A 24576-nucleotide genomic window follows, 5' to 3' on the forward strand; every position below is an offset into this window, starting at 1 on the left:
TTTTTTCCCTTGTTTTTTTTTTCATGTTTGTGTATCTTTCCTTCTAGCACTGAGGATCCACAGCGTTACTGGTTTTTATGGTTTAGGCTTATAGTGTCCCTGCAGTGTTCTAATGCCTCTCCTTTTATGGGAAGAACAATGTTAGCAGATCTCAGTACAACCAGTATACAACCTTAAACCAAATGGTTGCTATTAAGATGTTTATAGCTTTGTCACAATATACAGAAATGCTGAGTTCAATTAATTTTTACAACATAAACAGTAGGTTTGCAGAAGAGTTTACAGTTTCTGATGGTGGACAAAGAACCATGGGTGAGGTGTAAAATGAGATGGTGAGGGGGTAGGAGGTGAGGAGACAGAGTTATTAGATCTTAGGAAGTGTGAAAAAGGAATCTAAAGAAGATGGCTAGTATCAGGGGAAGAGAGAGGAAGTGATTTTGGGAAAATTAGTAAGTGGGAAGACAAAAGAGTATATAAAACAAATAAACATAAATATTAAGAAAATAAAAATATAAAAATATGAAATAAAAGAATATATACAACACAACTGTAATATACTATTCAGACATCCCAGTCCTCAGTATCCTAATTCATGCAGAGTACTTGGTTTCACAAATGTTAAATGTGAGGGTGGGAAAATAGGTGGGGGGGGGAGTCTTGAAGGAAGAAACAAGGATTGTTTTTGTTGGAGTTCAGTATCTTTATTGCTTCCCTTCTCATCCAATAAGTGGTGTTTTCTGTTACTTGCTGGTATCTCCACCCTCACTATGTTGAAGGTTTCCAGGGTGGGAGGGTTGGTCTTAGGTTCAGGGCCCCTGGAAGTGGCATATGGCACCAGCCGGTCCCTAATAAGCCTATACCCCAAGGATCTCCTTTGGGGTCCACTTGTGTGATGTGGTAGCCTGGTCTTATCTCCTTATATTGCTTGTAGACCTCACAGTTTCTTTAGTCTCTAAACTGTGTCTCATTCACCCTCTCTCTTTCTACTTCCTGGTTGGAGACCTTTTTCTCAGGAGGTCTTGTGGGTTGCGCTCTAGGGGCTGCAAACCTGTCTTGGAGAGCTGTTTTGTATTGGGAAGTCACTGGGTGGGGTAGTGGCTGGCTGCCAGGGAGAGGGGGCAGATGGGGACTATAGATACCTGCCCAGCCCATGTTCCAAGCTGGGAGTTGCCACAACTAAAGATGGCCATGAAGGTGTCCCAAGATGGAGGTGGCTGCTTTTAGTGATGGAGTGTCAAGTCAAGTCGGGTAGGGGGGACCCAGGCATTGGGTGATGTGTTCAGAGATGCAGCTTAGACCCAGTGTGGGCTCTGTGGGTGTTGGCGGAGCTGTTCTGGGCCTGCCTAGGCTCAGCGGGTCAAGTTTTCACCTTTTACTGTTGAATTTAGTGTGGCTTATAGACTGTGTTCACGATTCAGGAAGTACATGAGTTTGGTCTGCATTCATCCAGAGATTGCTCGTTCAGAAGTTCGCTCTCTGGTCTCTCAGATGACACAGACTTGGGCATACACAGTCCTCTGGACTACCATGATGACCGTAGTTTTAGCCAGACTCTCCTTGACTGTACATTAAGCTTCTAGCTAGTCTGCCTCTATTATATCACAGCCAGTTGTCAGTCTCCATTCATTGCTAGCTGTTGGCCTGAGGCTCTGCTTTTGGTGTTATCCTTCCTTTTCTTTTGAAAGGTAGCATATATTTTCAGGTGAGTGGTTTTCACCTGTTTCTTGCCTGTAGAATTAAGCAGTTTTTCATTTCATTCTTTTTCAGTCCAAGGGTACAGTGTTTTTGCTGGCATAGCGTTAAAAAAAAACTTGTGAATCTCCCAACTGTATTTGAAGAATATACACAATGGACAAGAGGATCCTCTGCAGATCTTTCCATAATCCCATCTATAGTATTGGCTTCTGCTGACATGGTTGAATGGGTCTGTGGATCATATACCTAGCCTCTTTAGTACTAGCAAAAAGTTTTCCAGTCATACCGTTGGCCTCTCTAGAGCATACTTTCTTACAGTTAATCTCCAGATGTTATCATTTTTTCCAATCTAGATAGTCATAATTTCCCAAATCACCAAGTGCTTATTTCATTTTGCCTAACAGTTCTTTCCTCAATTTATCTTTTTTTTTTCTCACACTTTACTATAAGCCTTAAGAAGAAACCAGGTTGTACCTTCAATGCTTTACTTAGAAATCTCAGCTAAATGTTCAAGTTACCACTTACAAGTTCTGCTTTCCATATAACTGTTGGACAGTTCATCTCGATTCTCTGCTACTCTGTATATCTATCTATCTATGATCTGTTTTCCTCCAGTTTCTAAAACCATGCTTTACATTTCCTTCTGAGCTTATGCCAAAATAGTACTGTTAATATTCATTTTCCTATACCAGTATTTTGCTTATGATTATATATGCATTTTCTTTTTCTTATGAAATTTTAAAGTATTTTTAGTTGTAAATGGACATAATACCTTTTATTTAATTTGTTTTTTTGTATGTGGTACTGAAGATTCAACCCAGTTCCTCACACTTGCTAGGCAAGCACTCCACCACTGAACTATATATAGCCCAGCACCTACATATGCATTTTCTGAGCTGATACTGGTTTTCTGTAAAGGGCCTCTTCCACCCTCCCTGGATCAAGTCTTTAATGAAGACTTTTATTTCTACCAAATGCCTGTTCAAGGTAATCAAGGCTTTTCTTACTGTGTTCCTCAAAATTCTTTTAGTCTCTCATTGTTCAATTCCAAAATTATTTGCACATTTTTGGTATCTGTTACAACAGCACCCCACTTCCTGGTACCAAAGTCTACATTGGTTTCCTATGACTGCTATAAATGATTATCGCAATCTGCATGGCTTAAAATAACAGAAAAGTATTCTCTCATAGTCCTGGAATCCAAAAGTCCAAAATCAATATCACTTGGCTACAATCAAGATGTTGACTGGGCTTTACTCCCTCCAGAGGCTATAGGGGAGAACTTAATTCTTGCCTCTTTCAGCTTCTGGTAGCAGCTGGGAGTTCTTCTTTTCTTGACTTTAAGACTTCATCACAATAATATCTTCCTGCATCTTCACGTGATCTTTTCCTTTCTGTGTGCATGTAAAATCTCCCTCTGCTTCTCTCTCTCTCTCTCTGTCTCTGTCTCTCTCTCTGTCTCTCTCTCTCTCTCTCTCTCTCTCTCTCGTGCACGGGCACGCGCACGTGTGTGTGTGTGTGTGTTGCTGGGGATTAAACCCAGGGCCTTATACATGCTAGGCAAGTGTTCTGCCACTGAGCCACATTCCCATTACATATATATATATATATATATATATATATATATATATACACACACACACACACACATATACACGTATATATATAAATTAGTTGTAGATGGACACAATACCTTTATTTTATGTACTTATTTTTATGTGGTGCTGAGGATTGAACCCAGTGTCTCACACATGCTAGGTAAACACTCTACCACTGAGATACAACCCCAGCACCCCCAGTCCTCTCTTATTCTTTTGTTAAACAACACTTTTGAGCACTTACTCTATGCCAGATACCAAGAAAGGCATTGGGTTTACAAAGACAATTAAGATATTGTATCTGTAGCAAAAACTTTGAAGCAACTGAACATTCATGAATTGGGTACTAGTTAAATAAATTATAGTACATTCATATAATAGACTATGTTACTCAGCTGCTACAAAGAATGAGGAAGTACAGTCTATACCAAGAGGGAACAATCTCCAAGGACTCTTTTGGGAGGGTGGGGAAAAGAAGGCAAGATACAGAGTGTATTTAACAAGTTGCCCCTTGTGTAAGAAAAATCTCTATATATACATATGATGTATACATACTTTCATACCTGTTGGACTAGACTAATTCTGGAAAAATTCAGAGGAAACTGTAACCAGGACTGACTCAGGGGAAAAAAATTATAAGATGACTGGGAGACAGGGGTATAGGAAGGAAACTTTTAATTCCATATTCTTCTGAACTTTCTTTTTTAAAAAACTGTATTCATCAATTTCCTATTCATATGTAATTAATTTAATAGAAAAAAACCATAATCTCACCCTCAAGAAACTTGAGTACAATAGGAAACATACACATATATGAAATAAGTATAATACAGAATATATTGGGCACTGTGATAAAATATGTACATGAGCAGTAATGGGTAGGGGTAGACAGGGAGAGGTGCATTGAGTAGGTTACTACAAAACTGGTTACAGAGTAAGAATTGGCCTGTTTCTACCTCACAGGCAGTGCCATCTGTAAGTATACACAGGTATAGAAGAAAGACATGACTGTCTCTTGGAACCTCTTAAAATTATATTGCCACTGTAGAACCCAATTCTAAGTCTTTGTGTATTTGCTAGCTTCATTTCACCAGCAGTTGAATCACAATATTTCTGCCCCAACTTCCTTCCTTCCTCACTCTCAGTCCTCCCTACTTTTCTCATTTCCCTCTTTCCCCCTCCCTCACTCTTGCCTCCCTCCTTTCTTTCTGTCTTTCAGGCTTCTTTGGTGAGAAAATGAATTTGTATATCAGCAAATTATGATTCTGTAGAAACTGCATTATATTTTTTGTTTTTCTTGGGCAAAGATCTGATAGATACTCCCATACTCTGCTGTTGAGAGAAACATTTGGTGTTGCTTAGGGTTGTATGCTAGCACACATTTACAATAATATATCCTTTGTCTGGGCTTTCTCACATGAACAATCTTCTTCTAGGTGGCAGAGTTACTTCTTTTAAATGGAGCTGATCCATTATTTAGAAGTACCAATGGAAAGTGTGCTTTAGAAGAAGCCAAAGATTCTTGTATGAAGCGTCTCCTTGAAAGACATGTTCCTAAACATCAAAGATTTCTTATATCAGGTAAGATTAAGCTTCCCTGTTATAGATGTTTATTGTGTTGATAGAGAGTTATAAAATTAAATAAATGTATTTTCCTCATAAATATTGAGAAAATCTATCAGTCATGCCTTGACTCCATTTTAATAAACCACCCTGACTTGTTTCATGTGCACATAAAGAAAGGACTCTAAAAGAAAAAAGAAAGATAATATTTTCCCCCAGGTTATATATTGTAAACAATTAAGGAACCTTTTATAAACTTATGCTTTTTTCTTTCACAATTCTTTGACTGAGTTATGTGATGTGATATAAATTAAATTTGGTTGTATCCATTTTAGTAAATATGATCAGAATTATTTATATCCATTCTTCTAGCTATATTTTGCCCTCTTATCCATTACACTGTTAAATTGAACTATAAAAGAATTTGATGTGTGATAAAAAAATTATATAAAAATAATTTAAATATATAGCATATTCTTTATACTCCAGTGCAAATATTTTTGGAATATCACAGTATTTTTTCTGCTCAAAACATGCAGATTCTCTTTAATCTGGAATAAAAGCCTGTGTCTTTTAAGTTTCTATATCACTGACCATCCTACTACGCAACCTCATTCTCCAACCACTACTTCCAAGTACTCAACTGCAGTCACACTGGCCTCCTTGGTGTTTCTCAGAAATGCCTTCCTCACCTTCCTTAGGTCTTAGTTCACATGTCACCTTCTCAATGAGGTCTGGGCCATCTACTTAATACTGAAACTGACCCCTTCATGCCCTTACTATATTACTTATCTATTGCTAGTTAACAGTCACCCTGATATTTAATAGTTTAAAACAACAAGCAGATATTATCTCACATAGTTTCTGAGCATCAGGAATCTAGGAGCAGTTTAGCTGAGTAGTTCTAGTTTAGGATCTTTCACAGGTTTATAGCCATCTCAAGGCTGAACTAAAAGCAGGAAAATTACTTTCAGGTTTACTCACATTGTTGTGGGAAGGCCTGTATTCCTTGCTGATTATCATCTGGAGGCTTTAGTTACTTGTCACAGGAACTTCTCCATAGGACTGCTGACAGCCTGCCAGTTAGTTCAGAGCAAGTGATCCCAGAGGGAGAGAGAATGTACCAAAAAAGAAAAACAGTCTTTTTGTAACCTAATCTTGGAAGTGATATAATATTGCTTTTGCCATATTCTGTTTGTTAGAAGTGAGTCACTAAGTTTGGCCTCCACTCAAGGAAATAATTAAGCTCCTCCTCTTGAAGAGAATATCAAAAAATTATGGACATATTTTTGGAACCACTACACTCCTTTCAGTCCCTCTTATACTGCTCTATTTAGTCTTTTCTCTTAGTACTTAATCTATTGATAAATTAGGCAATTGGCTTTTTAAAAAAATTTTTAAACACATTAGCCAATTGACTTATGTTTTCATTTTTATTTTTCCCTTGTAGATTAAGCTCCATGAAGGAAAGAATTTTGTTTTGTGTCCTGATAAATACTAAAGTGTCTTGTACCGAGTAGGCATTCAGCAAATAAATGGTGTGTCAGTCCTCTGGAACAAAAAGAAAAGTTCTTTCCATTCAAGAGAGGTGTTTGTGCTCATTCACTTTTTTTTTGCAGGGGCAGGTACCAGGTATTGAACTCAGGGGCATTCGGCCACTGAGCCACATTTCCAACCTATTTTGTATTTTATTTAGAGACAGGGTCTCACTGAGTTGCTTAACACCTCGCTTTTGCTGAGTCTGGCTTTGAACATGCAATCCTCCTGCCTCAGCCTCCCGGGCCACTGGGGTTACAGGCATGTTCCACCATGCTCAGCTGCATATATATATATATATATATATATGTATATATATGTATATATATATATATATATATATATGTATATAATATATAATATATACACACACACATATACACACACACACATATTTTAATTGTACACAATTTCCATACAACTTTTCATTTCTGTGGTTGTACACAATGTAGTGTTGCACTGTATTGCAGTCATATATGTACCTAGGGTAATGATTTCCATCTCATTCCACCATCTTTCCTGTGCCCATGCTCCCTCTCTTTCCCTCCTGTCCTTTGCCCAATCACAGTTCCTCCATTTTCCCCATGCCCCCACCCCCCGCCATTATAGACCAGTATCTACTTATCAGAGAGACTATTTGGCCTTTAGTTTTGGGGGATTGGCTTACTTTGCTTTGCATGATATTCTCCAACTCCATCCATTTACCTGCAAATGCCATAATTTTATTCTCTTTTAATGCCGAGTAACATTCCATTATATCTATATCTATACACACACACACACACAACGCAGTTTTTTTATCCATTCATCTACTGAAGGGCATCTAGGTTGGTTCCACAGTTTAGCTATTGTGAATTATGCTGCTGTAAACATTGATGTGGCTGCATTACTGTAGTATGCTGATTTTTAAGTCCTATGGATATAGACTGAGGAGTGGGATAGCTGGGTCAAATGGTGGTTCCATTCCAAGTTTTCCAAGGAATCTCCATACTGCTTTCCAGGTTGGTTGCACCAGTTTGCAGTCCCACCAGCAATGTATGAGTATACCTTTTCCCACACATCCTTGTCAACACTTATTGTCATTTGTATTCTTAATAGCTGCCATTCTTACTGGAGTGAGATGAAATCTTAGTTTTGATTTGCATTTCTTTAATTGTTAGAGATGTTGAACATTTTTTCACATATTTGTTGATTGATTGTACTTCTTCTTCTGAAAAGTGTCTATTCAGCTCCTTAGCCCATTTATTGATTGGGTTGTTTGTTTTTTTTTTTTTTTTTTTTTTTTTTTGGTGTTAAGTTTTTGAGGTCTTTATATATCTTGGAGATCAGTGCTATATCTGACTTGCGTGTGGCAAAAAGTTGCTCCCAAAATGTAGGCTCTTTCTTCACCTCATTGATTGCTTCTTTTGCTGAGAAAAACCTTTCTTTAGTTTGAATCCATCCCATTTATTGATTCTTGATTTTATTTCTTGAGCTTTAAGAATCTTGTTAAGGAATTTGGGGCCTAATCTAACGTGATGAAAATTTGGGCCTACTTTTTCCTCTACTAGACACAGGGTCTCTGGTCTAATTCCTATGTCCTTGATCCACTTTGATTTGAGTTTTGTACATGGTGAGAGATAGGGGTTTAATTTCATTTGTTGCATATGGATTTTCAGTTTTCCCAGCACCATTTGTTGAAGAGGCTATCTTTTCTCCAATAAATGGTTTTTGCACCTTTGTCTAGTATGAGATAACTGTATTTGTGTGGGTTTGTCTCTGTGTCTTCTATTCTGTACCATTGGTCTTTGTTTGTTTGGTGTCAATACCATGCTGGTTTTGTTACTATAGCTTTGTAGTATAGTTTGAAGTCTGGTATTGTGATGCTTCCTGCGTCACTCTTCTTGCTAAGGATTGCTTTAGCTATTCTAGGTCTCTTTTTTTGCCAAATAAATTTCATGATTGCTTTTCTTATTTCTATAAGGAATGACATTGGGATTTTAATTGGAATCACATTGAATCTGTATAGCGCTTTGGGTAGTATGGCCATTTTGACAATATTAATTTTGCCTATCTAAGAGCTTGGGAAATCTTTCTATCTTCTAAGATCTTCTTCATTATAGAGATCTTTCAGCCCTTTTGTTAAATTGATTCCCAAGTTTTTTTTTTTGGTGGGGAGGGTAGTTTTCCTAATTTCTCTTTCAGAGGATTCATCACTGATGTATAAAAATGCCTTTGGTTTATGTGTATTGATTTTATATCAATTCTAAAAGTTTTCTGGTAGAGTTTTTTGGATCCTCTAAGAATACAATCATGTCCAGCAAATAATGATAGTTTGAGTTCTTCTTTTCTTATTCGTATTCCTTTTGTATCTTTTTTCTGTCTAATTGCTCTGGCTAGAATTTCAAGTACTGTGTTGAATAGAAGTGGTAAAAGAGGGCATCCCTGTCTTGTTTCCAATTTTTAGAGAGATATTTCCAATTTTTCTCCATTTAGAATGATATTGACCTTGGGTTTAGCATATATAGTTTTTACAATGTTGAGGTATATTTCTACTATTCCTAGTTTTTTAGTGTTTTGAACATGAAAGGGTGCTGTATTTTGTCAAATGCTTTCTCTGCATTAATTGATATAATCATATGATTCTTAACTTTAAGTCTATTGATGTGATGAAGTACATTTATTGATTTCCATATGTTGAACCAACCTAGAACCCCAATTGATCATAGTACACTATTTTTAAATACATTTTTGCATGCAGTTTTCCAGAATTTTATTGAGAATTTTTTCATCTATGTTCATCAGGGATATTAGCCTGAAATTTTCTTTCTTTGATTGTCTCTGCTTGGTTTTGGTATCAGGATGATTACTAGCCTCATAGAATGAGTTTGGAAGCATTCCCTCCTTTTCTATTTCATGGAATAATTTGAGGAGAATTGTTATTAATTTTTCTTTATAGGTCTTGTAGAACTCAGCTGTGAATCCCTCTGTCCAGGACTTTTCTTGGTTGGTAATCTTCTATTTCCTTGCTTGAAATTTACCTGTTTAAATTGTGTATGTCCTCTTGACTCAGTTCAGGTTGATCATATGCCTCTAGAAAGTTGTCGGTGTCTTCGAGGTTTTCTATTTTACTAGAGTATAAGTTTTTAAAATAGCTTCTAATTGTCTTCTGTATTCCAGTAGTGTCTGTTGTGATATTTCCTTTTTCATCACGAATTTTAGTAATTTGAATTTTCTGTTGCCTTCTTTTTGTTAGGGTAGCTAAGGGTTTGTCAATTTTATTTATTTATTCATAAAACCAGCTTTTTGTTTTGTCAAATTTTTGAATTTTTTTTGTTTCAATTTCATTGATTTCCACCCTGGTTTTAATTATTTCATGTCTTCTAGTAGTTTTGGTGTTGGTTGTTCTTCTTTTTCTAGGGCTTTAACATATAATGTTAGGTCATTTATTTGTTGACTTTTTCTTCTTTTAATGAATGAGCTCAATGCAGTGAACTTTCCTCTTAGCACTGCCTTCATAGTGTCCCTCTATGAGCTCATTCATTGAGCTCATTCATTAAAAGAATAAAAAGTCAGCAAATAAACTATATTTTTAACAAAATTTCCCAAGGTTTTTTTTTTCTCCCATAGACCTTTGAGTATTATTATCTTGAATAACGATCTTCTACTCTTGGAATTTCCCCTTTGTGCCTAGGAGGGTTTAGGACTGAGAATCCTTCCAGATATAAGGTGAGTGGGCCTCCCTACAAGTCCAGTAGTTCCCTCCATTTAGAACCTGATTTAGGGTGGCAGTAGAAATTCATCCTTTGCTAAAGTACTCTGTGTCACCCTAGGAATCAGTAATACAGCTATGCCTATCATATTAGTTCTTTGATTGCAATTTTAAGAGTTCTGTTTTAAGAATTCTTTGGTGGCAAGCAATCAATTTAAGCAGAAAAGTATGTCTCTTTACAGGAAATCTCAATAATTGGAGGAAAAACTGAAATCCAGGCCTTAGAAAAGTTAGGAGTAAAAGCATTTTCAGGGGTCTAGACAGCAGGAACCAAAAGACTTCCTCTTCAGAGAACTGCCTATCAGGACAAGTTCTGGGCAAACAAAACAGTGTCCTCTCAATTACTTCCATAGGAATTAATCTGTTTTCTCTGAAGATTCATTCATTCATTCATTTATGGATTACTATGTGTCAAGCAGTTTATAGTGGAAGAGCCTAATAATGCAAAATGAATAAAAAACAAGGATAGCAAACAGTTACAATGAACAGTGTGATAAAGAAATGCATAGGCACTATGAGAGTATATTTTTTTTTTTTTTTTTTTTTAAATATTTATTTATTTTTTTTTAGTTCTCGGCGAACACAACATCTTTGTTGGTATGTGGTGCTGAGGATCGAACCCGGGCCGCACGCATGCCAGGCGAGCGCGCTACCGCTTGAGCCACATCCCCAGCCCCTATGAGAGTATATTAAAAAGATATAGCCCAGGCTTTTTCAAGAAGGATATCCAAGAAGATTACTAATAGATATTACATATCTATCATGGTTAGTGATTGTCATCACAAGCTCTTTGATAACTCTACTGGGAAAGATATTTTGCTGGCTTTAGAAATACATTTTAAAATGCATCCCAGCTGAGTTTTATTCAATACGAGACATATCTTATAATTATTGTTGGATGTTTCTGCAATTGAAAATTAGATGTAATATATAGCAGTCTGACTATACAGCCTTGAGACTGGTTTTCCTTCAAAAATCTTTGGATCCATTGTATTATTTTGTAGCCTTTTATTTTTATAAATTATTTACTTGCTCAATAAATGTAATTGTTTAAATGTTATTAATGAAAGACTAAGACCTATATCAAAACACTCTTCTTTTGTAATAGAGAACGTCACTGTATTTGTTTATTTTATTTATTTATTTTTTTGAGATGATTTCCTACAATGCTGTCCAGGCTAGTCTTGAATTCCTGGGCTCCATCCTCCCACCTTAGCTTTCTGAGTAACTGTGACTCCAGGTGCACACTATAGTGCTCAGCAGCAGAAGAGTCCTCTACAAGGCAAACAGCACCAGGAGTTGACAGTAATTTGGTGAGGCCAGATCTATAAAAGTACATTGAAACAGATTATTTTTAAAATCACATTTACATTTTAAGCTATATGAAAAATTGCAAATAAAATATCTAATTGGAGACAATAGTTTATATATTTAAGTTTTTTACTTTGATATCTGCTTAATTGCTCGAATTCTCTATTATATGATGATATGCATTATTTTTGCTCTTCTGGAAATACTTTTTTCAGTGTTCTAACCCTTTCTTTCAATTCAGAATTTTCTGTTCACTAATGTCCACTTCTAACCTATACCAGCACAAGGGGATTTCTTTCATGGAAAGAAATCCTAAACCTTTCTCTTTTGGACTTAGCTGCTACACTTCCTTTGGGAGAAAATTTACTAAGCTGAATTGTATAATTGATACTGGTGTTGAGAATTGGGTTTGAGTCCTGTTCACCCTGTGTTGAAGACTGAACGCTAGTCCTGTTCCCTGGTGTTGAAGATTGAACACCTGAGAAACACTGATGCAAGGGCAAAAGGGTTTTATTTAAAGGATAGAACAGAGAGAGAATCCTCTGCAGCAGGGGCTGAGTCCAAGTTGGTGCCTGAGGGAGTGGAAGTGTCCTCCCCTTTTATAGATTTTAGATTTCCTTTCTTCTTATGCCTCCTCCTCCTCTTATCTTGTTATGAGACAGAAAGGTGGAGTGACCAAGGAGGAAAATGGAGGCAAGTAACCTTGGCAATAGGTTGGAGAAGGGGGAAGTGCTCTGGGAGTATTAGCATTTTATTTCCTTTTGAATCAGCCCCCATCTTCCTGACCTATTCATTCATTACCCACACTGATTGTCCTTTTGCCCCCCCCCACTATCTTGTTTTACCCAATGGTTTAAAATATTTCTGAAGTTTGAGTGTTCAAATTTTGTTACTATCAGCCTACTTCTCAATGTAAGTGTGAAATTCATTTACTTAAGTAAAGAATATCTGTATATTCATATAGAATATTCATTTTTAAATTCTAGTCAAAGAGCTTTTTGGGGGGGGTGGGAGTGGGGAGAGGTGCTGGGGATCAAACCTTGCACATGCCAGAAATGACTCTACCACTGAGCTAGATCCAAGTCCTGAAGAGCTTTTAATTATAAGAGTAATGATATAAGAACTTTCTTCAAATAAAGTATATTTGGTGCTTTTCTATCATAAATATATCTTTTTTGGCATCACATATGGATGTCATTCTTACCAACTTCATAGATTTGGGTAAATTAACATCTCCAGTTTTTATGTTAATCTGCAGATTGGGGCTTTTAGTATCTATTCATCTACCTGCATATCTATGGGATTGTTAATGTGAGAATTTGAGTTAATGTATGTAAAATACCTCAACAACAATAACTAGTGCAGAGTTACAGAGGGGAAAAATACAGCTCCCTCACCAAAACACCAACTCATAACTTTTATCTGTATAGTCAATTAGTTATATTAGAGAATGTAGAGTCTTAAAACTGAGAAGAAATAAAACCTCCTTTGTTCCTTCCGAATTCTCTAAGGATCTATGCCTGGTATGTTGGTTCCTAGAAAATATTATTTTTCTGCTCTTTTATTTCAGAACCAAAGTTTGGAGAAGAAAACTTAGCAGTATTTTAGCACTATTAATGCTTTTAGAAAATGTATTAACAACAACAGCATTACTATATTTCAACATGTAACATTTCAGATTTTATGCCATTTTTTTTTTTTTGGCAAAATAGTAGGGTACAATCATTATGTGAAGATTTTTTTAAAAAATTGTGCTTGGTATTACTTAAAAATCATTTATTCCTAAACTGACTTTAGTGCAATACTAGAAGCACAGAATAATCATGAATATATATGTTAAAATTGAATAGTCTAAATTCATATACATCATTTCTTCATAACAGTTTAGCAAACATTTTTGGGCCTGTAAAAAAAAAATTTTAAATAACACATCAGTTGTTAATGATTTGTGCATTATATAGCCTAAATATTACATTAGATAGTCTAAATATTACACTTGAAAACATTTATTACAGTGTTGCTAAATATGGCCTTAAATTTAATCTCAGCCAAGTGAGACAGGTACGCCTGTAATCCCAGTGGTTTGGGAGGCTGAGGAGGAGAATGGGGAGTTCAAAGCCACTCAGTGAGACCCTGTCTTTAAATAAATAATACAAAATAGGGCTGGGGATGTGACTCAGTGGTCAGGTACCCCTGAGTTAAATCCCCGGAACCGCTCCCCTAAAAAATGAGTTAATCTTGTGTTCACCACTATGTGATCTAGGTTTTATTATCTGACATGCTGTCTTCAGCACCACTCAGTAAGTTGTGTTTACCTTTAGTATGGCAGTGCTATAAACAAACCATGCAAACCAGCAGCTTTTGGAAATAATATTGACAATACACCATGGGCTGAGAATTCTAGGCTTCAGGTCCTCATTCTGTGAGAAGACAAATTCACATCTATATGCCACTGGTTAATGAATTACTGCTGTGTTTGCCTTTTAATCCACATAAGATACAGAATTATACCCATAGGACAATTTTACAATAAAAGTTTATAAATCAATTTTTGGACTGAAGAAACAGGTGTGACCATTATGAGGTAGTGATGATTATGTGGTGAAATACAGTAATAATTGAGTATTTTCTCTGTGTCAGGAACTCCTCTAAACTCTGCACATGAATTTTATCATTTAATCGTCACAGTTCTGTAAGGTAGGGGCTCTTACCAGCCTTCATGTATAGACATTATATGGTGGCAGAGACTTTGAAAACCTTGGTCAAGGTCACCCAGCTTGTAAGCAGGTGAGACAGCATTGAAACTCGGTAATAAGGCTCCAGAGAATGTGCTCCTATCTATGTCAATTGATAGAAGGACATTCTATGTGCCTTTCCCCACTAATTGAAATGATGTAGTCTTCATGATTCAAATCATCCTTTGATTGCTATCATTACAGTTATTCTCAAGAAATAAATGAAATTGTTCTCTTTTCCAGTTATATCCTTGTTAAATATTTTACATTTCTAACTTATACTCAAAGAAATTTTTATAATTTGTGTATCATGTCTAAGACATTTATTCATTTAATCATTCCTCTATCCAATATTCATTGAAAGGAGCTTTCTGTGTGCTTGACATTATTTCTAGGTTTTTATCTCTTGTGACTAAATGCATGTATAGTTGATTATAATTCCATTTTCAGTGTTTCAAGACATCAATTAAAAATACCTTAATGTACATTATTACCAGTCTAAAATTTTTTTTCAAAACCATTTTTCCTGTGTATTGTTTTGCTTTGAAGAGAATGCAACATCCAAACTAGGACCTTATTATGCAAATATATTAGAAAATTGTTAATTAATTATGAAATAATATTTGCCTTTTAAAAGTAGCTCACATAATCTACTAAATGAGAAGGGCATATCTGAATGTATCAGTGGGGAAAATAAAAAATACCGAGTACAGTGCTTATCTTTAGTATTAGTTATTTGGGGGGGGGTGTTTCTATTTTGCTTTTCCTATAGAAATCATCTGTTGAGATAGTATTTGGTTTTTAATAAATTACAAATTATAATAAACTGTATTGCCAATTTTAATACAAAATGATTATGTAATTTCATTTTTTTAACTCGGTTTTATTATGGCAAAGAATTTATGGGTTTTAAACGTCTAGAGTCTGACCATTGGAAGCTATTTTATTTTCTCTTTTTGTTTATAGCACGAAGGAATAGCACTGACCCAGCAGATTTGGACAGTGTACAACAGCACAAGGTATATCTGAGTTTAGTAATAAACATTTTTATAGGGATGCAACTGCTAGTTATTTTATAGATTATCAAAGGGAAAAGAAAGTGCTGAAGCATTAGTCAGCAATAGTGACTTCAGTTTTTATTGTATGACACTTTGGATAATTACATGAGAATCAGAGAGTTCTAGGTTATTAGTTTGAGAAGAAATTGAGTAAATGTAGCATATCTGGTTACACTAATGTATTGGTAGCCATTTCCTTTGTTTTGTTTTGTTTTGTTTTGTTTTTCTTCATGGAGGCTGAGGTTTATCAACCACATCGAATTTCCTCTGGTCTAAGCACAGTACAAGAGTCAAAGGTGTCAGCCCATCCCTTCAAACTTACATGGTGGGTGGTTACTCTTCATCTGGTACTTGAGTTGTGGCGAGTGCAATGAAGCAGTGTTCCCATTTTAATCTAAGCAGCTCACAATAAACTCTTTCTATAAAAGACCAGTTTAAGATTATATCTCTCTTCTAGTTTTTAAAGCCCCTTTTCTACTTCCCTGCCTATATTTCTCCCAGATAGCAGAGGAAGAAACTCTCCTAATTCTAGCTCTAGCTATATAACAGTTGGGAGAGGAGAATGTTTCTAAAGCATTCTTGTAAAACTTCCTTGTGAAGGAAACTTTGTTCTGATTAGTTTAAAAGCCTATTAAAATTAAGTAGATTAAAATGTTGTTTATATTTAGTAAAATAAATAGTGCTAAATACTGGCAAAAAGGAATTAAAATGAACATAGAAAATAAAGATTAGAACACATACTGAGCCTAAGCCTTTCTTCTATAGTCTAGCTCTTTTGAAATATCAGGTTAGCTATATTCCAGCAGGCCCTGTGGTTAGACTCAATGATACAATTGAATGGAATAGTAGTTTCATTTATCAAAAATTGAGATTAAATTGAGTATAGATGTACAATTAAAAAATAACACTTATGTATATTTTGTTTCTATAGAAACCAAAATTCAGTTCTGAAAATCACATTGGGTTTGTTTGTAATGAAAATTCTGACAAACAAAAACCAGAACATGTAGAAGTCAATAAAAGAAGCAAAGAGAATTTATTTTTAAATGAAGAACATATATATGAACATTACCAAAAAGATACCAAACCCACAAAATTTGGTAATTCCAGGCGTAAAAAATCAACTGTTGACCAAATACACTCTACAGGACGCAGTAAGGTCAGTCTCCATAAAGACAAAGGAATCAGCACAAATGTGTCCAAGGGTGAAAGAAGAAGAAACACAATACATAAAAGGACTCATGTGGATGATGGAGACTGCTGTTCAGGACAGACAATAGCTGTCTCTTCTTCCAGGAGAATAAACAGAGTGGCTATTCCTCAGCAGCATATTCTCCAAACCCCTAATGATCTTCCAGAAGAATCATGTGAACCTTCCAGTCCTACTCTGTCAAGCCTGAAAAATGCATTAGATAATAATATCGAGACTTACTCCATGTCCAAAGAAATACATACCCCCAGTCTGGATTTGTCAAATAGTCCAGAAATGCATTTCTTGGAGTTACAATCCACTGGCCAACCTGAAACTATTTCTTTCTCAGGACTTAGAGTATGTAAAGAAATCAAGTTACCACTTATTACTGAAGATCAGCAGCTTCATGCTCACCAAGAACAACACTGTAGCCCTTATAAATTTCATGAATATATTAACTCAAATAAAAAAAAAGAGCGCTTTAATAAATGGGAAAATTCTTTCCTAACCTTTATAAAGGAAAATTTTGATAATGATAATGATTGCTACACTTCCGAGAAGACTGTAACATCTGAAAAGGTGGTATGTTCTAAAGAACGTAAAAGCCACTGTAATTGTGAGGAGAACTTAACGAATAGAAAAGAAATGGATTTTCAACAGCTTTTAGTATCTGAAGACCATTTTTCACAGGAGAAGGCATTAAACAGTCTAACAACACTTCAACAAGAGGAAGTTATTCATTTTTCTGATTCAGATAGTGCAGTCATTTCTGATAAACATATTGCAAATCATGTACAATGCATGTATGGAGCATCTTTTGATCACTCACATGGCAATCCTGAGCAAACTTCCAAGGCTTATACAAGAACACTTTCAATACATGAAGTTTCAAAGGTGACTAGTCATGTGGAGCTAGTAGAAAAGCCTCAGGATAATAGCCCCAGAGAACCAACTCCTTTAATGAATCAGACAGAAAAACATATTGTGGAAAGGGTGTGTATAGAAAAGAAACAAGACACTAAAGGGAATGATACTAAAAAATGCCAAATTACAAGTTCTTCAAACAAGCCTTTCCCCACAGTTGACCATTCTCAAGGAGTACAAATAACTAAAGTTGAAAAAAAGAGGCAAGACCTTACAGAGAGTGAGCCCATGCATAATATAGATTTTCATTCTACTGACAATATGAATAAAGAAATGAACATCATCTCACAATCTATTAATCAAGTAGAAGAGAAGAAAAATTCTCACAAATCAGGTATTAGTAGTATCGCTCAATTTGTACACATTTTCTATAGATTTACTTTATAGAAATTTCCAAATGAATTTCACTTAATCTATGCCCAACAAACAGCAGTGAGGCCACATGGGTCATGATTTGGAATGCTGCTAAGCCTGATAGTTAAGTAATAGTGTTTATTTTGAAAGCAAACATTATTATCAAAGGTGGTTGTTAAGCTGATGTTGAAAGAAGCTAATAAGCAGTTGTCTGTCAGTTTTTGTGTTTCTCCACAGTATAGCACTTTTTTAGTATCAGGAAACCTAGCAACATTAAAAAAAATTTTTTTTAGTTATGTATGGACGCAATGCCTTTATTTATTTATTGATTGATTAATTTTTTTTATTATTAGTTGTTCACAACATTACATAGCTCTTGACATATCATATTTCATACATTTGATTCAAGTGGGTTATGAACTCCCTTTTTTACCCCGTATACAGATTGCAGAATCACATCGGTTATACATACTGCCATACTAGTATCTGTTGTATTCTGCTGCCCTTCCTATCCTCTACTATCCCCCCTCCCCTCCCCTCCCCTCCCATCTTCTCTCTCTACCCCATCTACTGTAATTCATTTCTCTCCCTTGTTTTTTTTTCCCTTTCCCCTTGCTTCCTCTTATATGCAATTTTGTATAACGATGAGGGTCTCCTTCCATTTCCATGCAATTTCCCTTCTCTCTCCCTTTCCCTCCCACCTCTTCTCCCTGTTTAATGTTAATCTTCTTCTCATGCTCTTCCTCCCTACTCTGTTCTTAGTTGCTCTCCTTATATCAAAGAAGACATTTGGCATTTGTTTTTTTATTTATTTTTATGCAGTGCTAAGGATTGAACCCAGTGCTTCACACATGCTAGGCAAGTGCTCTACCACTGATCTATAGTCCCATCCCCCTAACAACATTTTCATAGCAGGAAATTATTAGCTCTGATGATTGCAGCCATTGATTGTAATTGCAACCAGCAAACTATGCTTTGTTACATAAAAATATTTTTAAAGCCTTCTATTCTCTTTTAAACAGTTCAGCTTGAAACAAACTAAAGTACGAATTTTTTGTTGTTGTCATGTAATTTATAAGGAGAACTACAGTACTGATACTGTAAAATGTTGTGTTTCAGATGAAGAATTAACTAATGATATCAATGTAGATGAAAGAGCTGTAAGAAATTGTGAGGATGAAAAAGAAAAAATGAATACAGAAACTTACATGTCTCCTAATATCCAAGAACATAAAAAAGGTCAGAATTTCAGAAACAGACAAAATTTCTTGAAAGTTACCTACAACCAAGGTTTGCAAATTGTTTTGTTAAAAGTTATATAATTAAGCCCAGTGGTTTACTTCAAAGAATTTCTGAACAATCAGTTATACCGTTTACTTTTTTTAGCTATTCACTAAGTTATAAGATTATTTCATTTATATTTGTTGTTAAGGCACCACTTGAGAATTTATTAGTCTTCAGATATGTTCTTGTCATATTTCTGATTATGATTTCTAGTTCTGTTAGAGTAGGTAAAATAAGCAGCAGTAGTTTTTGCTCCAAAGTTATACAACTACCTTTTTTGCTACAAAACCACTGAGAACAAAGTAATAGGATTTGTACCATTCACAGTGAGAATCATAGGAGAAATTTTTCAATTCAAACTTGCACATTATGGACCCACGATTTTAGCTGTTTTATAGTTTTAAAATCCCCCTCCCTCCCTCTCTCTCTCTCTCTCTCTCTCAGTTTGTGCTTTATTACTTCCTCCTCTATTTATATAGTACTTTAAAATATATTTTATTATCATTTTAGCATGAATTGGGAAGAAATGGGAGAGAAACATATGATCTGTCCATTCATTTTCGTTCCAGTATAAAGGTGTAACTTGCACTGCAAAGGAAAGATTTTTTTTAAAAAAAAAATCTTTGGACAATAATATTATACTGAATTTTTTGTAGTGAATTTTTTTATGATACAAAAATAAAGAACCCAGTAGGCCATAGTTTGGTACTTGGTAGCTTACTGTAATAAGAGCATACCCACTTAGACATAGAATAGCTATAGAAAGCAAATTTTTATAATATAACTTATTGTTCTAAGAAAAATGCTATCTGTTGCTAAAAAACTACTGAAGAGTGAGATGATGTAAAACTGAAAGAAGTTTATTTGTTTTAATCAAGTGTGTGTTGTCCAACTGCTGGAATGAATGCAAATTAATATGTTCAGGTGCTCTGTTATTTCTTCACAAGTTATGCTTTAAAGCAGTAGCAGCAGCACTAATATTAATTGATGTATGTTTTTGTGTAATATACTTGCTTAGAATAGTTTGAAGAAGTTGTTATGTATTTTCCAAGATCCTTAATAATCAACATTTGGCAAAAAGGTAGTTTTGAGTTTTGTTTGGCAAATTTACAGAAATGAAGACAGCTGGGATCAATAAGAGGAATGTCAGAGGGGAAAGCCGCCTTCATTTGGCTGCCAGAAGAGGAAATCTGTCCCTAGTGAAAGTTCTAATAGAATCAGGAGCTGATGTGAATCTAAAAGATAATGCAGGTTTGGATCTTATTTTTTTCTTCTCCCCCCACCTTTTTTTTTGGTGTTGGGGATTGAACCGAGGGCCTTGTGCATGCCAGCAAGCACTCTACCAACTGAGCTATATCCCCAGTCCTTGGATCCTTTTAATTTAATTGCTTTTATAATTTGATCTCACTGAAATACTCATTTTATTCCCCACCCATTTTGATCCTGGATGAGTGTTTGAACACATTTTTATATTATAGTGTTTATTTAGTTGAATGGTAAGATTAATTGTTTCTAAAACATTTCTCCTTTTTTGCATCCATTTGAGAGCATTAAAAAGAGGTATACAGAATGGGGAGTAAAGGGAGTGAGACCTTTTATTTGGAAGTCTTAATTCTGTTCCCTAGCTTTGTAAGCAAAGGCAAAATAGTCCTATTTTTCTGTCCCTTCTTCTCTTTCCTCCTCCATTTATACTGTTTGCTTCTCTTTCACATTTTTATTCTAAACCTTCATTTAAAAAATGAGACTTCTGCGGGATATGGTGGCACACGTCTGCAATTCCAACAGTTTGGGAGGTTGAGATGGGAGAATCACAAGTACAAAACCAGCCTCAGCAACTTACTGAGGCCCTGAGCAACTCAATGAGACCCCATCTCTAAGTAAAATATAAAAAATGGCTGGGAATGTGGCTCAGTGGTTAAGTGCCCCTGCGTTCAATACCTGGTACCAAAAACAAAAATAAAAACCAGGATCAGCTATTAAAACCAGAGCCTATTTGACTACACAATTTCATCTAGTAGGCCACATAATAAATCTTTTAAAAAAAATGAAACTTCTTAAATTTTTGCTTATAAACAAAATAATCTTGTGTAAAGAATTCCAGAGGGGGTTGGGGTTATGGCTCAGCGGTAGAGCGCTCGGCTAGCATGTGAGAGACCTTGGGTTCAATCCTCAGCACCACAAAAAAAATAAATAAAAAATTAAAGGTATTGACAATCACAACTGAAAAATAAATATTAAAAAAGATTCCAGAGGGAAAGCACAAAGGTTGATCAAGTCAGATGTCATTTTAAAGAGAATTGTGATAATGCAAAGATAAAAATAGGCAAGTCAGATATTTTTATATCTGAGTTGAAGCAAATTGAAATAATTAGCATTTATCTGGTCCCATTCTATTTTACATTCTGTTGAGTCTTCTTTTTTGGCACATATTGTATCAACAATATTAATGAAGTGTGATCAATTTGTTTTCAAAACTGAAACACATTTTAAGGCCATAGTTTTCAGCATTATTTATTGTCCAATATTTAGTATATACATGCTTCAAAATAGATATTATTTCTACTAAGGCAAAAAAAAGAAATAAAGATATTACATGAGGGCGTGGGTTGTGGCTCAGCGGTAGAGTGCTCGCCTCGCACATGTGAAACCCTGGGTTGGATCCTCAGCACCACATAAAAATAAATAAATAAACAAAATAAAAATATTGTGCCCATGTATAACTAAAATAAATAAAAAGATATTACATGAATGTTGGTCTGTAAGGAGCAGATTGTTGTTGTGGTTGTTTTTTCTTTCTAGGTTGGACACCACTTCATGAGGCATCTAATGAAGGATTTAATGATGTAATTGTAGAGTTATTAAAAGCTGGTACTAATGTTAATTGTGAGAATATAGATGGAATTCTGCCCTTACATGATGCTGTTGCAAGCAATCATTTAAAGGTACAGTGGATGTCATATTTAAGTTCCTATTACTTAGGATAATGAGTGAATAAAATTAGGATATTTTAAATTGAGAATTAAAGTGATTCCCTAAATTAACAAATGATTTTAAAACCTGCTAAAGGGCTGGGGTTGTGGCTCAGGGGTAGAGCACTCTCGTAGCATGTGCGAGACTCTGAGTTCGATCCTTAGCACCACATAAAGATAAGTATATAAAGATATTGTGTTCATCTACAACTAAAAAATATTAAAAAAAATAAAACTTGCTAAAGTTACAGATGAAGATATACTGTATATGGATTGGAAAATATATGTCTTAATGAATTATTTTTTATATTTATCACAGCGCATGTAAGTCAAAAGAAAACACATTCTGTATAAATCCAGCATGTTTTGGGGGCTGGGGATGTGGCTCAAGCGGTAGCGTGCTCGCCTGGCATGCGTGCGGCCCGGGTTCGATTCTCAGCACCACATACATACAAAGATGTGTCCGCCGAAAACTAAAAAAATAAATAAATATTAAAAAAAATTTAAAAATAAATAAATAAATAAATAAATAAATAAATCCAGCATGTTTCATGTTGGGGTAAAACATGAGTTGCTTGTTTCTTGAGGGTTTGTTATATCTTCCTTGTTTTTCTCTTCAGGCAGTCATAGTAAAAATAACACAAGAGAAGATTACTTGGATCATTATTTGGGTAACACAGAATTTCTGATATAGACTTTGAAACTCTTTAGATTTTTAAACTAACCTTTTTGTTTGGCAGTCTTCCTAGATTTTTCTCCCTAGAAAACTTGTTGTTATCAGTGACACTATAGACTTCAGGAATAATTATTGGTTTTGAAAATACAGTTAAGGACAGTACCACAACCAACAATAGCAATGTAAAACCAGGATTTATAGAAAAAATTTCTTGGATCCCTCTTGAGTACCTGTTTATCTGTCTCTTGATATTTTTAAGAGCCTTGTGACTTTAATTTTGTAAAAGTGTTCCTACTGCTTTCAGCCAAAGTGTAGTCATGTGAAGGAATAGTATCATCAAATTTATGATTTACAGATATAAGAGATGTGAGCTAATGATTAAGAATGAGATGATAGTAAGTAGGTTTATGTTCATTGTGACTTTTTTTGACCAAAATAAACTTTTTGGCCTTTAAGATATTTAAAGTTAAAAAATAATACACAAATTCTCAAGGCTGTGTGGTTCTGAAATGGAAGAAAGCAAACAGAAAGACTCAATGAAGTGACAAACCTACTACTTAGTACAGGGAAAAGGCCACTTAGTTTGAAACCACTTAAATATAGATCAGAATTTCTTAGTGGGAAAATCAGGGTTTTGGACATTATTCTGAAAAATGGCATCTTAAAAAAAAAGTTAATTCTCATATTTTTGTTGGGGGTCACCAACATCATCCCTACATTTAGAGGCATGTTAGAAGTATTAGTACAAAAAGACCAGGACGAACGCAAACTTCACAAATCAGTTCAGCACTTTATTCAGGAATGAAGTTCACACAGGAGCAGGAGATGCAGGGACGAAATGACGCCATGGTGGGACCCACTTTCCTGGTGGAAAATGAGCCCCCAAACAAATAAAGGGCCTGGGCTTATATAGATATTCTGAGAGGTGGTCTAGTGAGCATATCAACTTTCTTTGGGCACCTGGGAATTTGGAGTTTGTTCTATCATCAGTGAAGGAGTCAGTTTTAGTGCTTAGGAATTTAGGATTTGTTTTATGGGGCAAAATGGGAGGGAGTCTAGGGTCAGTGGTCAGTTTCTGGAATTTATTACACTGGACTTGATGGAAGGGCTGGGGTCAGTGGTTGGTATCTGGAAAGGATTTGTTTGCAGAAGGGTTAATGCTTTGGCCTCTTTGCAGAGACTGCCCTTCCAGGTTTGATGGACACCTTTTCTGCAGGGTTTGTTTTATCACCAGGAAAGAATATATTGGGAAAGGTTCAATGCTCTCGATGTATAACTTTCCTTCTCACTCCCATTTCCCCGGGTCTCACTACTTTGGGGGTTTGTTATTTTCCAAATCTAATAAGAAGGACTTTTAGAACTTGGTATATAGTTGTTCTTATGGCTAAGATTTGTAACAGCAATGTAGTAAGGATACATATTTGGGTCATAAGAGAAAATGACGAAAGGAATATGGAGTATCTATGTGAAAGCTTTCTTATGCGCTCCTCTTTGTAAGGGATCACACAGAGCTTACTCCCCACAGCAGTGAAAATCTAGGAATATGTATGCAATATTTCTGGCCATGAAAGCCCATGAGAGACTCAACGTCCAAGAATTTTTTTGTAGGCAAGCTGCGCTTGCTTACCGGGTAGCAAAATTCCAGACTCCCAGAAGAATATACCACATTGTTGTGTAAATAGCTTAAACATAGTGAGCTACTATCAGGCAGTTTTATATTAGTGGTATGGTACTGCTTACCAGTCAAGTTCATTGATGGCAGCTAACAACCAACCTTGAAAGTGACCTGCTGCGTTAACACATTTCTGAACATTACTTACTGACAGTTCCTGACTTAACAGTTTGACTTTATGATGGTAAAAAAGCAAAAGAAAACCATATTCAGATTTTGAATTTTGGTCCTTTCTTGGTGTAGCAGTATGTGCTATGA

At 35.4% G+C, this 24576-nt stretch overlaps 1 protein-coding gene across 1 annotated transcript in view; it reads left to right on the top strand.

Annotated features, from left to right (window-relative positions):
- Ankrd31 (ankyrin repeat domain 31) overlaps positions 1-24576 on the top strand; it is a 176679-nt gene that overhangs the window by 89205 nt on the left and 62898 nt on the right. Inside the window, exons 12-17 of the mRNA XM_048800131.1 lie at positions 4730-4874; positions 15156-15208; positions 16179-17697; positions 18837-19007; positions 20115-20252; positions 21801-21943. Of these exons, the coding sequence (XP_048656088.1) occupies positions 4730-4874; positions 15156-15208; positions 16179-17697; positions 18837-19007; positions 20115-20252; positions 21801-21943 (2169 nt within the window). The remainder of the gene's footprint in view (positions 1-4729; positions 4875-15155; positions 15209-16178; positions 17698-18836; positions 19008-20114; positions 20253-21800; positions 21944-24576) is intronic.

This window comes from Marmota marmota, unplaced genomic scaffold (genome assembly GCF_001458135.2).
Source record: "Marmota marmota marmota unplaced genomic scaffold, marMar, whole genome shotgun sequence".
Classification (NCBI taxonomy): domain Eukaryota; kingdom Metazoa; phylum Chordata; class Mammalia; order Rodentia; family Sciuridae; genus Marmota; species Marmota marmota.